General features: G+C 37.3%; 1 protein-coding gene across 2 annotated transcripts in view; it reads right to left on the bottom strand.

Moving 5' to 3' along the window:
• man2a1 (mannosidase, alpha, class 2A, member 1) overlaps positions 1 to 13,058 on the bottom strand; it is a 91,260-nt gene that overhangs the window by 14,740 nt on the left and 63,462 nt on the right. The window contains exons 8-15 of one of the 2 annotated variants that reach the window (XM_036580301.1): positions 8,990 to 9,167; positions 8,542 to 8,753; positions 5,318 to 5,503; positions 3,960 to 4,074; positions 3,806 to 3,873; positions 3,468 to 3,633; positions 3,042 to 3,272; positions 675 to 797 (exon numbers count right to left, since the gene is read on the bottom strand). In XM_036580301.1, the coding sequence (XP_036436194.1) occupies positions 675 to 797; positions 3,042 to 3,272; positions 3,468 to 3,633; positions 3,806 to 3,873; positions 3,960 to 4,074; positions 5,318 to 5,503; positions 8,542 to 8,753; positions 8,990 to 9,167 (1,279 nt within the window). The remainder of the gene's footprint in view (positions 1 to 674; positions 798 to 3,041; positions 3,273 to 3,467; positions 3,634 to 3,805; positions 3,874 to 3,959; positions 4,075 to 5,317; positions 5,504 to 8,541; positions 8,754 to 8,989; positions 9,168 to 13,058) is intronic. The other variant, XM_036580302.1, reaches the window with a different exon arrangement.

The raw sequence follows: 13,058 nt of genomic DNA, 5'->3' as shown, positions 1-13,058 counted from the left end.
GCAGCCAAATCACCACTTCTAGTAGGAATATTGGCTTTTTTTTTCTTTTGACCCATTCTAATTTAAAAGTTTAACAGCATTATTAAAAGGTGACAGTGCAAACAGCACAGTCACGAGTTTTTACCCCCTGTCAGGTAAAAGGCCCAAGATAATAGTAGCCTTGAAATGACATTAGTAGAAAGTGATAACTTCTTTACAGGTATTAGGCAATCAAGGAAAATATATATATATATATATATATATATATATATATATATATATATGTGTGTGTGTGTGTGTGTGTGTACAGAGAGAGAGAGTAAATTATGGTTTAATTATATCTTACAATGCAAAAAATGCATGGGAGTGTCTTAATGGTCTTAATGTAATTTAACCTTGACTCCCACACACACAAGTGGAAAAATGCAGATATAAATAATAATAAAATACAGCAGGATGGAAGGGCTCACACTTTGATGAATGTAATATGTGTGTCCAGTTGTGACGGTGTGGTTGAAAGACTCATCTTTTCCATCAGATGAACAAACAAATGATTCGAAAATGCTTTTGGTGTGAATTTGCGTTTAGAGAAGGAAAGAGTATGTGCGTGTGAGAGTGTGCATGTGTCTCATAGTGTACTGAAATGAGAGGAACCCTGAATAAATGTTATGAAACTTGTTGAAAAGTTGAATTACCGTAGCTTCTCCATCAGGAAGAAACAAGTAGGCACCACTCTTGTCCTTTTTGCTGGTTGTTCCATAACACAAAAACTCCACTTTAATTGAGTGCTTTGACCCATCTTCCTTTAGTTTCAGTGTCTGTAAAAGTAAAACATTTCTTCCTTCAGACATCCACAAATCAAAATTAAGTGGGGAATTCCAGGCTAAAACTAGCATTTAAAATGTTATTGTCATGTTATGCAGTATTCTGTAGAGCAGCATTACATCCATTAGCCACACTGGTTGGACAGAAAGGAAGATTTTACACCATTTTCATGTTTTCAGTTATCAATGTTCTCTCACTACAATACCTAGCATGCATTATGCAAATATATCATACAGCCACTGGGAATCTCTGTAGACCTCAACCAATCTGGGTAGCTTGCCTAGCCACTGATCTATGAACTAGCATTAGTGTAACTGTCACTGAACAAGACAAACTTTTTTTATTAAAGAAACAATTCAACTGAAGAATGCATGTGGAGTGTAGTACACATGGATGTGGAATCCATGAGGAGGAGGAGGTGAATGCTGAGGTCAGAGTGTACTGGATAACACTCTTGCCCCACACACAGGAGACTGGGATCCAGAGAGAGTCTGTGAACAACATTACTATCATTCTTATCTCTAAATATGAGCATTTGCTAAATATTTAAAGGTGTTTTTCACAGTTTTCCAGAAAAATCTGTTGAGCAAAAAAGTGGTTTTGGCTACCAGAAAAGACATTTAAACGCCACAGAAAAATTTCACTCTAGAGACAGCTGTGGCACTGCTGCAGGATGTGAGTAGTTACCATCAATACTGTCTCTTAACATGGCCAAGAGCTGGCTACTTTGACAGGAAGGGGCCTTTAGACCTGCAAAATAATTTCACAGGAATGGGGCCTTTAGCCCTGCAAAATAACCAACCAAAAACTGTCGTTTTTGTGAGATGTTGAAGGATACAAGGCTGCAACAACACATCTTTGAGAATGAATGTGGAACAAAGTAGTATGCATTAGAAAATGTCTCATTTACCAGATACTAAGCTCTTCAAAGAAACATGTGATGTCATGAAATGCATAAACTTGTTTTCAGCCCAGCAACTATATCTTGCTCCAAAATATTCATTACTGCACATAGAGAAGGCAAGATCTTACAAAACACTTTCTTCCAGAAGCACAGATTAAATACGGTGCACGAAATGCATACACTTGGACATAACAGCCAATCAGAATTCAACTGACAAAATCCTGATAGTTGTGGACAGCATAATGTGCAAATGCCCTAGAGTCTCACTTTAAGGCACATTTATCATCGCTACATCTGTTGTAAACATTCTTGCTCTTACTCTAGTCTCAGATGCTCAGTGCACTGGAGGGTGGTGCCAAAGTCATTTATAGGAAAGTCTGTCCACTCAATAGCCATCTTGGCAATGACAACTTCAGTTGAGACTGAATTTAGGACAGAATATATTACAGAACAGTTCATATGTTCATAATCTTATCCTAACTCCAGATAAGAAAACAGCAGTACAGAAACATCCTAACTAGACAAAATAAAAAAAAAAAATAGAACTTGTAAATTCTTTTCTAACTTTAGGACAAACCTAAAGGTTTAACTGCCTGTTTTTATCATTTTATGCAGTGACAGGCAGCATAGTTCACTACAGCTAGCGTAATGAGGTTACATTTATGTACACTGAAAACGATGCTTTAAAAGTTTTTTTTTTCTAATAACATTTTAAAAACCCCAGACACTGCAGACACAATCACCACTGGCTCCTCTTATTAACCTCATGTGTTAATATTAATAAAAAACTCATCAGATGAAAAATTACAGTGATGTCAGTAAATAATGAGGAGGTCAGATCTAAAGTAAGACAAAAAAGGAAGTTTCTGCAATATGGCCTCTGGCTCCTATCTCTTTTAATGGGAAGAGGCATATAAAACATGAAACTAAAAGCCGTATTAACGTTTCAAAAACTTTTTTGAAATCACTGATAAAACCTGACAAAAACAGCATACATAGTCTGTAGGATTTGGCTCAAATGACACACAAAAAAACACTTTCACTTTGTTCTGGTTACTGCACAGATCTCCACAATGAAAGGGAGCTTCTCCCACTTGTGGTTGAAACAGCAAGCCAATTTCACTTTTACTAAAGGGCAGGACTTTCCTCATAAACAGATGACATGTTGATCGTTACAAGCTTCCTAATTCAAATTTCAACCAGTGATCTGTCTCCTCCTTTATAACATCTCTAGTGGTGTGACTAAGGCTGAGACTAGGATGAGAGTAGGCATGTTTACAACAGACGCAGTGATATTTTTTTTCATTAATTGAGAATTTGTTGGCTGTTTGACCTCTAATAGTCCTGTAGTAGAAGAGATGGAGAGCTGGAGGTGGGGGTTCTCCATGGACACAGGGACAGCTTCCTGGGGGACAGACACTCTGAAATGCTCTGTCCCGGTAACTGACACGTCTCCACCAGCCTTCAGAAACACGTAGCGGGCCGACTCAGACTGTAGCTCTGCACCCTCACAAAGCTGGTACACAGCCAGGCCCAACGGTGGCACATTAGCTACAAAAGACAACTGTCACCACATGTGTGCGCGCACACACACACACACACACACACACACACACACACAAAATAAATGAGTGTACATTGTTCGGTACACATTCTTAAACAACTTGGAAAAATCTATGTTTTGATTAACAGATATCTTGTTCGGAACTCTGAATTCAATCAAACCCACAACATAACGCCATAGCAGCACAAGTCTGACCTGGAAGGCTTCTGTGGAAGCGTGGCTGACATCTTCCCAGACTGCACTTATCTGCACGTTGACCAGCTGTCCGTGGGCAGTAAGTATGTGCACATGGGGAGTTGTCACATAGATACTTATCACAGACGTCCTGGCCTGCTCACTGGGGTTATATACCACCACTGACCTGAGAACAGCCACCGTCTTAGATTCTTAACCAGTGACCAAAGACCAAAAACAGCTATGTCTTATGCAGAGAGATACTAATACACACTCTACAACTCTGATATTATGTCAGAAGGTGACAGATAGGTGTCAAGAAACCATCTGCAGGGTTCTATAGAGATTGAAGTGATTACCTTGGTGTTGTACTGATCTTAAAGACAGTTTTGCGTGGTAAGGCATCCTGAGCTGGCTGGACTTCATCCTACACATTAACATATGAGGAACTGTTAAGGAGGAGCCATGGCAAAATAACAATTTTTTTTATGGATTTAGAATTTATGCACTTACTATCTGAAGTAGTGGATTTGCAGGGTCATAGGTGTATGTTTGTTTGTCGACAAGCACCAGCCAGTGAGCTGAGCTCACAATCACTCGCTTCACATTCAAAATAGAATGAAACAATCTATAAAAAAAGACACTCATTTGCCTCAATTGAAATAATGTATAACAGTGATTAATAAACCTAATGGCTAATTTTTAATAGCTGTGTCATGTTTTAAATTGCTGTGTCATGCCAGATCTCAGAAAAATAGCAGTTTTCCATTACAGCCATTTTGGAAAAAAGGCCAGGAAAAAAACATTGGTTCTCTATGAAACAGAAGGGGGATTCAGTACCCCAGGAATTAACATGGCAGCATGATATAAACTCTACCTACCCCGTTCACTGGCCCATCCCCTTCAAATTCACAAACAAAAGAAACGGCAGCCTTATCAACCAGGAATACAGAACTTATTAGTAGCTGTTGCAACACATTATATAGAGGTCCCAAACAGCATTTAAACACTTTAACTATTTAAAGAAGTTCATTAGGTAACTTGAAGAAATGTTTAACAAAATAATATTCGTTACAGAGAAACAAATTACACACAACATAAAAAGCGCAACATCAAACTGACAGCAGACTCTGTGTGGAGAAAGCCTGGAGAAGAATTCAAACCAGATTGCACTAAGGGTATTGTGAAGCACATGGGTAGAAAATATAATTATAGAATTATGTATATAAGTTATTATATGATTAATATAATTATATTGAGTTTGTTTGAATGTACACAGTGAGGGGTTCCCGAGTGGTGCAATCGTCTAAGTCTTGGCCCTATCATAAGGAGACTGCGAATCCACAGCCATCCATGGCTGGGTATCCAAGAGAGCAGAATGTAATATGGTAATATGGTATAACAAATGATGAACCTGAAAATGTAATAATTTCCCAATAATGTAATAAGGTATTAGATTATTGGTAAAAATGTTACTACAATAATGGCTAAAACATTCTATTATATTATTAGGCAATGTATTACATTATTAGGTTTTATTACATTTTTGACTGAGTTAAGTGCAAAATTTTATTACATTTCTGGGATTATTATATTGTAAGTGCTACAGTCAGTTCTGGAATTGAAAAGTTCAATATCTTTAGAACTATATTACAAACTCATGATTTTTTTAAATATACATTTATTCATGGGGCTGGAAAATTGTTCAAAACTTTCTGACTGCATGATCGGTCCCCTTTAAGCAAAACAGATTTAACAGTATTCTGACACATCAAACCCTTTTGATTACACACATACATATTACACTGCAATTAGCACTGTGACACTTTCTGAACATCAGCACAAATGACTAAGAGGAGCAAGCTATATACCTGGTTCCGTAATCCACTACAACCCAGTCTTTTCCTGTGCCTGTAATTGCATCATGGTGCTGGAACAAGCCGAGATTTCGTCTTGCTGCAGTTAGCAACTTATAATTCTCTACTGCAGGGTAGTTGTTAGGATTTCCAAACTTTTGTATACTAGCAAAGGCTAGAGAATAAAGAATCTCAGCTGCCCTGAATAGAGAGAAAAAAGATATTTCATTAACATAATTTTTAACTGATATTGCTGTCATGCAAATGTCTGACAACTGCGGTCTGTTCAAAACTGGTCAAAGTCAGAGATTATAATAAGTAGTGACATTTGATATAAAAGACTACAGTTTATGTGTAGTCTTAACCATGATGCAAAATCATTTTCCACAGTAATTTAGTTCAGGACTATTCTAAATATACAAACCTTATACACCACGAAAACATGTCATGTCAGTACAACCAAGTGAAAGCTAATAAGTTAAGCTACCTAGCAAGCAATATTTTTTGTGAAAAAATGTGAGATTTGCATATACTTTCCATACAATTATAGTTGTTTGCACACATAAAACAGCACAGTATCATTTCATGTCAGTGAATGAAATGCTAACCCCTAAAATTCCCAGGCTTACTACATCCTAAGGCTTTTTATTCAGTACCTACATTGTGAGTTATTCTGGACCCAGTGGTGGCTCCTGTCCATTTAAGCTAATTAGCTAGCAAGACACTGTCACTGCCAAAAGCTCTCTTTTTCAACACGTAACACTTCTACTTAACACTAGCCTAACATCCAAAAAGACATGTATTACAATCAGCTAAAATTATGATAATGATAGGCTTAGTTTTACAGAGGTAACCTGAGGAACCTCTCCATGTAACAAGCTCTGTAGCTTTTATTTTTAACGAAATGTTATGAAATATGAAGAACATTACCAGTAACTGGTATATCAGAGAAACTTATTAAACAACATCCCTATAAATCTGGTTTTTATGCTGTTTGTGTATGCTGTTTAGCCCTATTTGCAGGAAGAGAAAAATCTAAATCCCAAATTTAGCCACCCATTTACATACACTTAATGCATTAACACAGTAGTATCTGCATCCAGGCAGTGTTAGAGCAGTAATTAATTCACTCAGTGTAATTAAGGATGGTTATCACGTAGGGACTACGGAAAAGGCAAACAATGCTGGCTTCAGAAAGGACACGTTCAGACCTTTTTCACGTCCCCACTTTGGGTACAGCCAAAGTCACTTGAAGCCACTTGAAAGATGAAGACACACTCAGGTACAGCGGGATGACAAATTTAAATAAAAAAAAAAAAAAAAAAACAACAAAGTGTCTTAATAAGGTGTTGGGCCAGAAAAGCATCAATTCACATTAGCATAGATTATAAAAGTCTCTGGAAGTCTCTGAAGGTATTGTTATCCTTGAAGAAACCACTGCCATCAGGGTAGAGCTCTTTCATCATAAGATAAAAGTGATTAGTCAGAATAGCTTTCTATTGATTTGCAGCCAACAGGGACAAGTGAGCCCAAAACATATCAGCAAAATGCCCCACAGCATAACAGGCTCATAATAGCAGCATAACAGCACAAAAGTCTCAAGAAGACTCAAAAACAAGGGAAAAAACCTCTAAGATGGTGCAGATTTATGCTATGGCCCTAGATTCTAGTACTATGTTAGCACTAAGCTAACAGTGATTCAAAACACATTGCGTGTTTTATTTTAAATATATTAACAACATAAAACTAATATTACTTTGACATATTAATATATATTTTACCTTGTATATGATGGTTTACAGGTAACTTCTTGAGTGAAGAATCCTTGCACATTTTTGTGTTTTCAATTGAGTTTTCAATTTCTGCTAGGCTGATTTCCATTTGTAACAGCTGACAAACAGATTGGTCAGGCTACGAGAAGGCACAGAGTAACACTTTCTCACAAAATTAGTCTGACTAACTGCAATTCAAAATGTAACTGACTCATGTCATTGTCAGTTCCTAGTTATTTTATTGGTTAATCAGACACGTTTGGCCTACACTCCATCTCATTTAGTCCTAACCAAAGTATCTACTTTGATATGACAGATGAATAAAAAATCCTCACTGAACAATTTTCTGTTGGGTGTTTTAAGTATTTAACTATTTTTCTTTCAAACCAAAATGTGGGAAATAAGTATTACTATACTTGAGTGATGATTCTATTATATAAAAATATGATTTTTTTTTATATAGAAAATGGAATATTACAGACATCTACATTAGGCATTCTTGTCTAGGCCTAAAAGGCTCCAAGGGTTCACCTCTAATAATATCACTTGCTATGTAGTTCTTGACAAATTGCTTTTGGTGACACAATATAATGTGATCACATATTGCACTGATATTCTCCTTCACTTGAGGAACAGTTGCTTTTCTATTTTACCCTACATACCACACTAATGCATAAGCATCATAGCCATTGAATGTGTGCTTTCAACCACAATTTCCAACCTGATATCTTGCCCATAGATTTCTCAAATGCAAATGTCACTTTAGTCACTGTTCCTATTAAAACACTAGCTTTACTGTGTCATGCAGAACACCTGTCTGGAAGCATCTGCACTCATGTCTCCACTTTATCCTTTATTTCTTTCATTCAGAACAGGTTCGCTGTGAGTTCAAAATTATACACTTCTGTTGATGCAGTGAAATTAAACAGGTTTTCAAATGCACTTGGCACAGAATTCAAGTTCAGCTCATCCCACCAAAATAAATGTGTCTTCAATAAAAATGTCAAATTAATTACTTATTAATTAACTTATTAACTTCGTAATGTCATGTGATTCAGTTATTTTAGCTGAACAACTCATTTACTTGCCTTTACAAGACGTCAGAAATTGAGCCGGTTATCCGGTATTCTGAATTTATAGTATACAGCTTACTATACCGAGGTCCAAAGGTCAATTTTGTCACCAATCATGACATATAGTCTTTTGATAAATTCTACTTCCCTTATTTTCATTCATTTTCTGTCTGTGTATTGCCTGTGTATACCCCAAAACTGTTTCTAAACAAATGCAGTTTGTAATAACGCATTAACAATGCTCCAGTCCTACAAAGCCAAATCAGCCACACTGGAGTCTTCTGTAAATTCTCATCTTCAGAGATTCAGAGATCTTTTGACTGTGATTGTTTTTTTTGTGGGTGCTAACTAGGTCTATTAGCCACTGTGTGCTGTCTAGAAATAGCTACTGTACCTGAGGTGGGACTCTAGCGTGCGGTCCAGCTGTTTGTAAAATGGTCTAGAAGTGAAGTAACCGCTCCAGTAGTGGTCGTCTCTGTCAGCGTATGTGAAGAAATCGCCACTTAGTACAGGAAAAGGTGACACTCCCGCACTCATGCCAACCTTGTCCATGCCAACATTTTTGCGCAGAATTTCAAAATAATCCGAAATGGTACCAAACTGGGCCTGAAGTAAGATTTTTAACATCAAGAAATAAACACATGAATATAGATACATAAAGATACAATGCAATAAGTATGCATCCTTATCAGTGTAACTACGATTGCATACAAGGAGCTGTAATATCCTAACTGGCGCCTGCTGGCTTTAATTTAGTGCTAACCATGTTAGCGATTACAGAGTGTTACATGAACTACTGCCTTAAGGGGTGGAAATACCAGTGACCACTTAAAAACTAAGACCTGTACATGAAGCTCAGGATGGGAGTTCATGTAGTCAAAGAGCTTCTGGTAGTTATTGAACTGCTGATCCCATTCCTGAGCCTCTGTGTAGCGGAAGTCATCACCCAGTGGAACCAAAACCACCTTGGTCCTGAAGAGTTTGGACTTCTTCCTGTATTGGTCCAACAGCAAGAGAGCCCTTAGAACAAAAAGATGGAGAAGATCAAGAATCTCATTAAAAATATTCAGAGCTTCTCTAAACAAAAAAAAAAACAAAAAAAAACAAATCAATAGTATTCTATCAGAAACCTAACCTTAGGTTAGACCTTACTAGACCTAAGAGATTGATCAATTTAACACAAACAGTCAACTGAATATAGCACTGACTGAACAAAAGGTTGATCAGCAGTTTGTTCTGTACAGCATAATGCAAAATCAACATCAAAGGAAAAGTTTCTTGAAAGTACATATTAAAAATATAGCTGCAAGCAGCAATGAGCAGGTTCAAGTATGCATCAGCAGTAAGAGCCCTTCTGTAGTTTATGCCAGTTACGCTGTTTGGGCCTTGTTTTATGCAGAGTGAATAGAACTAAAAGGAAGTCATTTTGTCAAAAGGCCTACAATTGCCATAAACAATGAGCAGTGGTCTTTAAACATAATATATATGTACATTCATATGTTCTGATCTACAAATGTTTGTAGAACATCCAAAGAGATTGTCAACATAAATGTCAAAAATACATAACTAATGGCATATTTTCTCACATTTAACCCTTTGATATGTATGTCATAATGAGCTCCAATCCACCTATAATGGGCCCTTTTAGCATAGAGGAACTAAGTGAAAGTGGGTCAGAATTTGTCAAAAGGTCTCAGTATGATATGATTACAGAGACCTTCAATGAAGATGTTCACAGAGTTTTGTTCAGACTGACCTTTTGACCTTTGTATAATAAGCTGTAGTCTTTGAATAAGCCAAAATTCCAGACAAGCAGTCCAATTTCTGACATAACATGTAATTACAATGTTATTCAGGTCAGAAGTATTAATTAGCATATGGCAGCCATATTGTTTAACAAAGTCACAATTTTTTGATAATTATCGAGGTTCAGGCTCTTCTGAATTTTTTGACACCAGTTGCATGAGGATCGGACAAAAACTCTAGGACTAGTTCAAAACCTAAAGTAGGTTTTGCATATTATGCAAATTTGCAAAAAATCGAAGTTCCAAATTACAAAGTTGTTTGTCTTCACCCAAGTAATCAGAAAAAAATGAAATTTGTCTCAAAAAAAAATTGAAAACTTGTTTTGCTGTGCTATAGCGCCCCCTTTAGGCCGATTCGGCTCATGTTGTGCGTCTGAGTAGCGGGAGAGACTACTACTTATTGACCAAGTTTCATGTCTCTAGGACTTACGGTTTGGTCTGGGCCATTTGTTTTAGGTTAGATAAAGAATAATAAGAAAAATTTTGCATTCAATAGCATTGGTGGGGGTTCTCACATTTTTACCACTGATCAGATTTTTGGATTTTATAAATCTTGTAGTGTGGGTCAGGCATGAGATGAGAGAAATGTTCACCTCTTGTGTTGCTCACAGAACGCCTCATGGATGCATTTTAGGAACATGTAAGGATGATCTTGCCCACTTTGTCTACAAATGATCGGACATGGAGATGGATAAAGTAGCAAAACATTTTCACTGAACTACAATTATTGTTACTTTAAAATAATACATACTCAAGTAAAACTAGTCATCTAAATAATTACTTCAGTAAGAGTAAGAAAGTATCTAGTGAACAAACTATTCAAGTAGCGATTTTCTTCACAGGACAAATATGTGTATCCAGATCTCCATGAATGCACGTGAGTAATAGCTCCAATAATGATTTAAAAGCAACAAACAAATCATCAATAAGACTGACAATTTAGCAATAACAAACGAGCAATCTACCAACTAACACACACATACAATCATCAGCATGAGAACAGCTAATGTATTGCTACCTTTTTGCAGATAAAATGAACCACAGGACAGAAACAATTCCTGTGGGAAAACTTTCATATTGTGCATCTCTTCATTTTATGTTCAATCACGTGCTGATTTGTTTTATTTTCAATTAATACTTGTGACTTGTTGTACAAACCCAATTCCAAAGTTGGGACAGTTGGAACATGCTTAAAAAACAGAAAGCAGTGATTTATAACTCTACTTTGACCTGTATTTGAGTAAATATATCTTCATTCTGAAATTGATGCCTGCAACATTCCAAAAAAGTTAGGACAGGTGTAATGTAAAACTTGGAATATTGTGAAACGGGTGATGTAATCATGCCTGGATATGAAAGAAGCATCCAGGAAAGGCCTAGTCGTTCATTAGGAATTATTATACTATTATTATAGACCTTTTTCAATTTTTCCCTTTCTATCAAAGATCTTGGAGAAAGCAGGGTCACAACAACCTACTTGCTCCTACTTGTATAGGAACCACATAATCACATTGCAAATGACCCCTTATTATTTTCTAACCAAGGAGTATCTTTACTGGTTCTGTTTGATCTTAGTGCAGTATTTGATACAACTGACCGTGCTATCTTACTAGACTCATCATTCCTGGTTCAGATCTTACTTGACTGATCACTATCTGTTTGTACAAAAGTAAAATTTGGTGTTCCACAAGGCTCTGTTTTAGGACCTCTTTTATTCACATTATATATGCTACCATTGGGTACTATTATCATTAAACATGGCATCAATTTCCACTGCTACACTGGTAACACACGATTCCAGCATGAGTTGGGGTCTGGAGTTCTCTGTGTGCTCTGTTTTTGCAGGGGTTAGGAATGTTTAAATTAAGGGGCCCCCTGGTCCAAAGCCCCAGCGGAAGTAGGCCTCTCACTTTCTCCCTTCTTCTCTTAGTTCCAAATAGATGAGATCATTTTAAAAAGGACCATGTCTCCTGTTTCAACAACAAGTCCAATATATAAGCAGCTGGAATATTCTGTTCTAGAGGGGACATTTAGAATTGGCACGGATCCTCTCTCAGGTACTTTATAGTGCTTGATATGATACTGTTTTACTTTGTAATAAACATCTTACTGGCAAGACAGTGTCAACGGAATTTTCCTTCACCTCATCTTCACATCATCGCTACTTGATAAACAACAAAGTCTAGGCTAAAAACCTACTTTTCTAGTCAAGCTGTCGTCCTACTCCTCTTACATACTTACTCAGGTTTGTTGACTGTGGAGTGGAGGGGTGCTGACATCTCAGGGGGCCCTCATGTCTTTGCTATGTTCTGGCTCTGCCTTTTTATTTTGGCAGTAACAACTAGGTCTGCCAGGGTCACTGCTTGCACTCTGTAAACACTATATATTGTTCTCAGTCACCCTAAACAGAACTGTCTGTGTGTTTTTCTGCCAAATTGAAAAACTGCTCATCCCGTGTGGTCTGATGCTGCTTCATCTGCCTTCATTGGGTGCCCCTGCTCTCCCACATTCTGGACCAGTTTTACCACCAGCTTTCTGTGGTCCAATGCTGTGCAAAAAATCCCAACTAGCATGCCACTCACCCTCATGAAGATATTAGAGCCTTGCTCTTAGGAAGTTGCTCCTTGCTACTGTCAACCTTGGCTTGCTCGCCGGGGTTTGGGCCAGAGAAGAAAAGGACAATTGAGACTGTTAAGTTTTAAAGCCAGGGTCTGTCATGGTCTGGGGGGTAAACATGGATAACTTGCACATCTATGTAAGCACCATTAATGCCGAACACATTTTAGAGCAACACATGCTGCCTTTAGGTGGCGTCTTTTTCAGAGACGTCCATGCTTATCTGAACATGACAATGCCAAGCCACATTCTGCATGTGTTACAACAGCATGGCTGCATAATCAAAGAGCACAGGTGCTAGACCGACCTGCCTGTCTCCAACTGAAAACAAGTGGAGAATTACCAAGCTCAAAATATGACAGAAGAAGGCAAAAAACTGCTTTTAAAACTATATCAATTGGTGTCTTCAGTCCCCAAACGATTATTAAGGTGTTGATGTTTTTGAGTTTGAGGTTTTTTTTTTTTTAACATCTGTTGACAGATAATGAAT

This window comes from Colossoma macropomum, unplaced genomic scaffold (assembly GCF_904425465.1).
Source record: "Colossoma macropomum unplaced genomic scaffold, Colossoma_macropomum, whole genome shotgun sequence".
Classification (NCBI taxonomy): Eukaryota; Metazoa; Chordata; class Actinopteri; order Characiformes; family Serrasalmidae; genus Colossoma; species Colossoma macropomum.
Note: the sequence above shows the minus strand (reverse complement) of the source record. Positions and strands in the feature narration are given on the sequence as shown.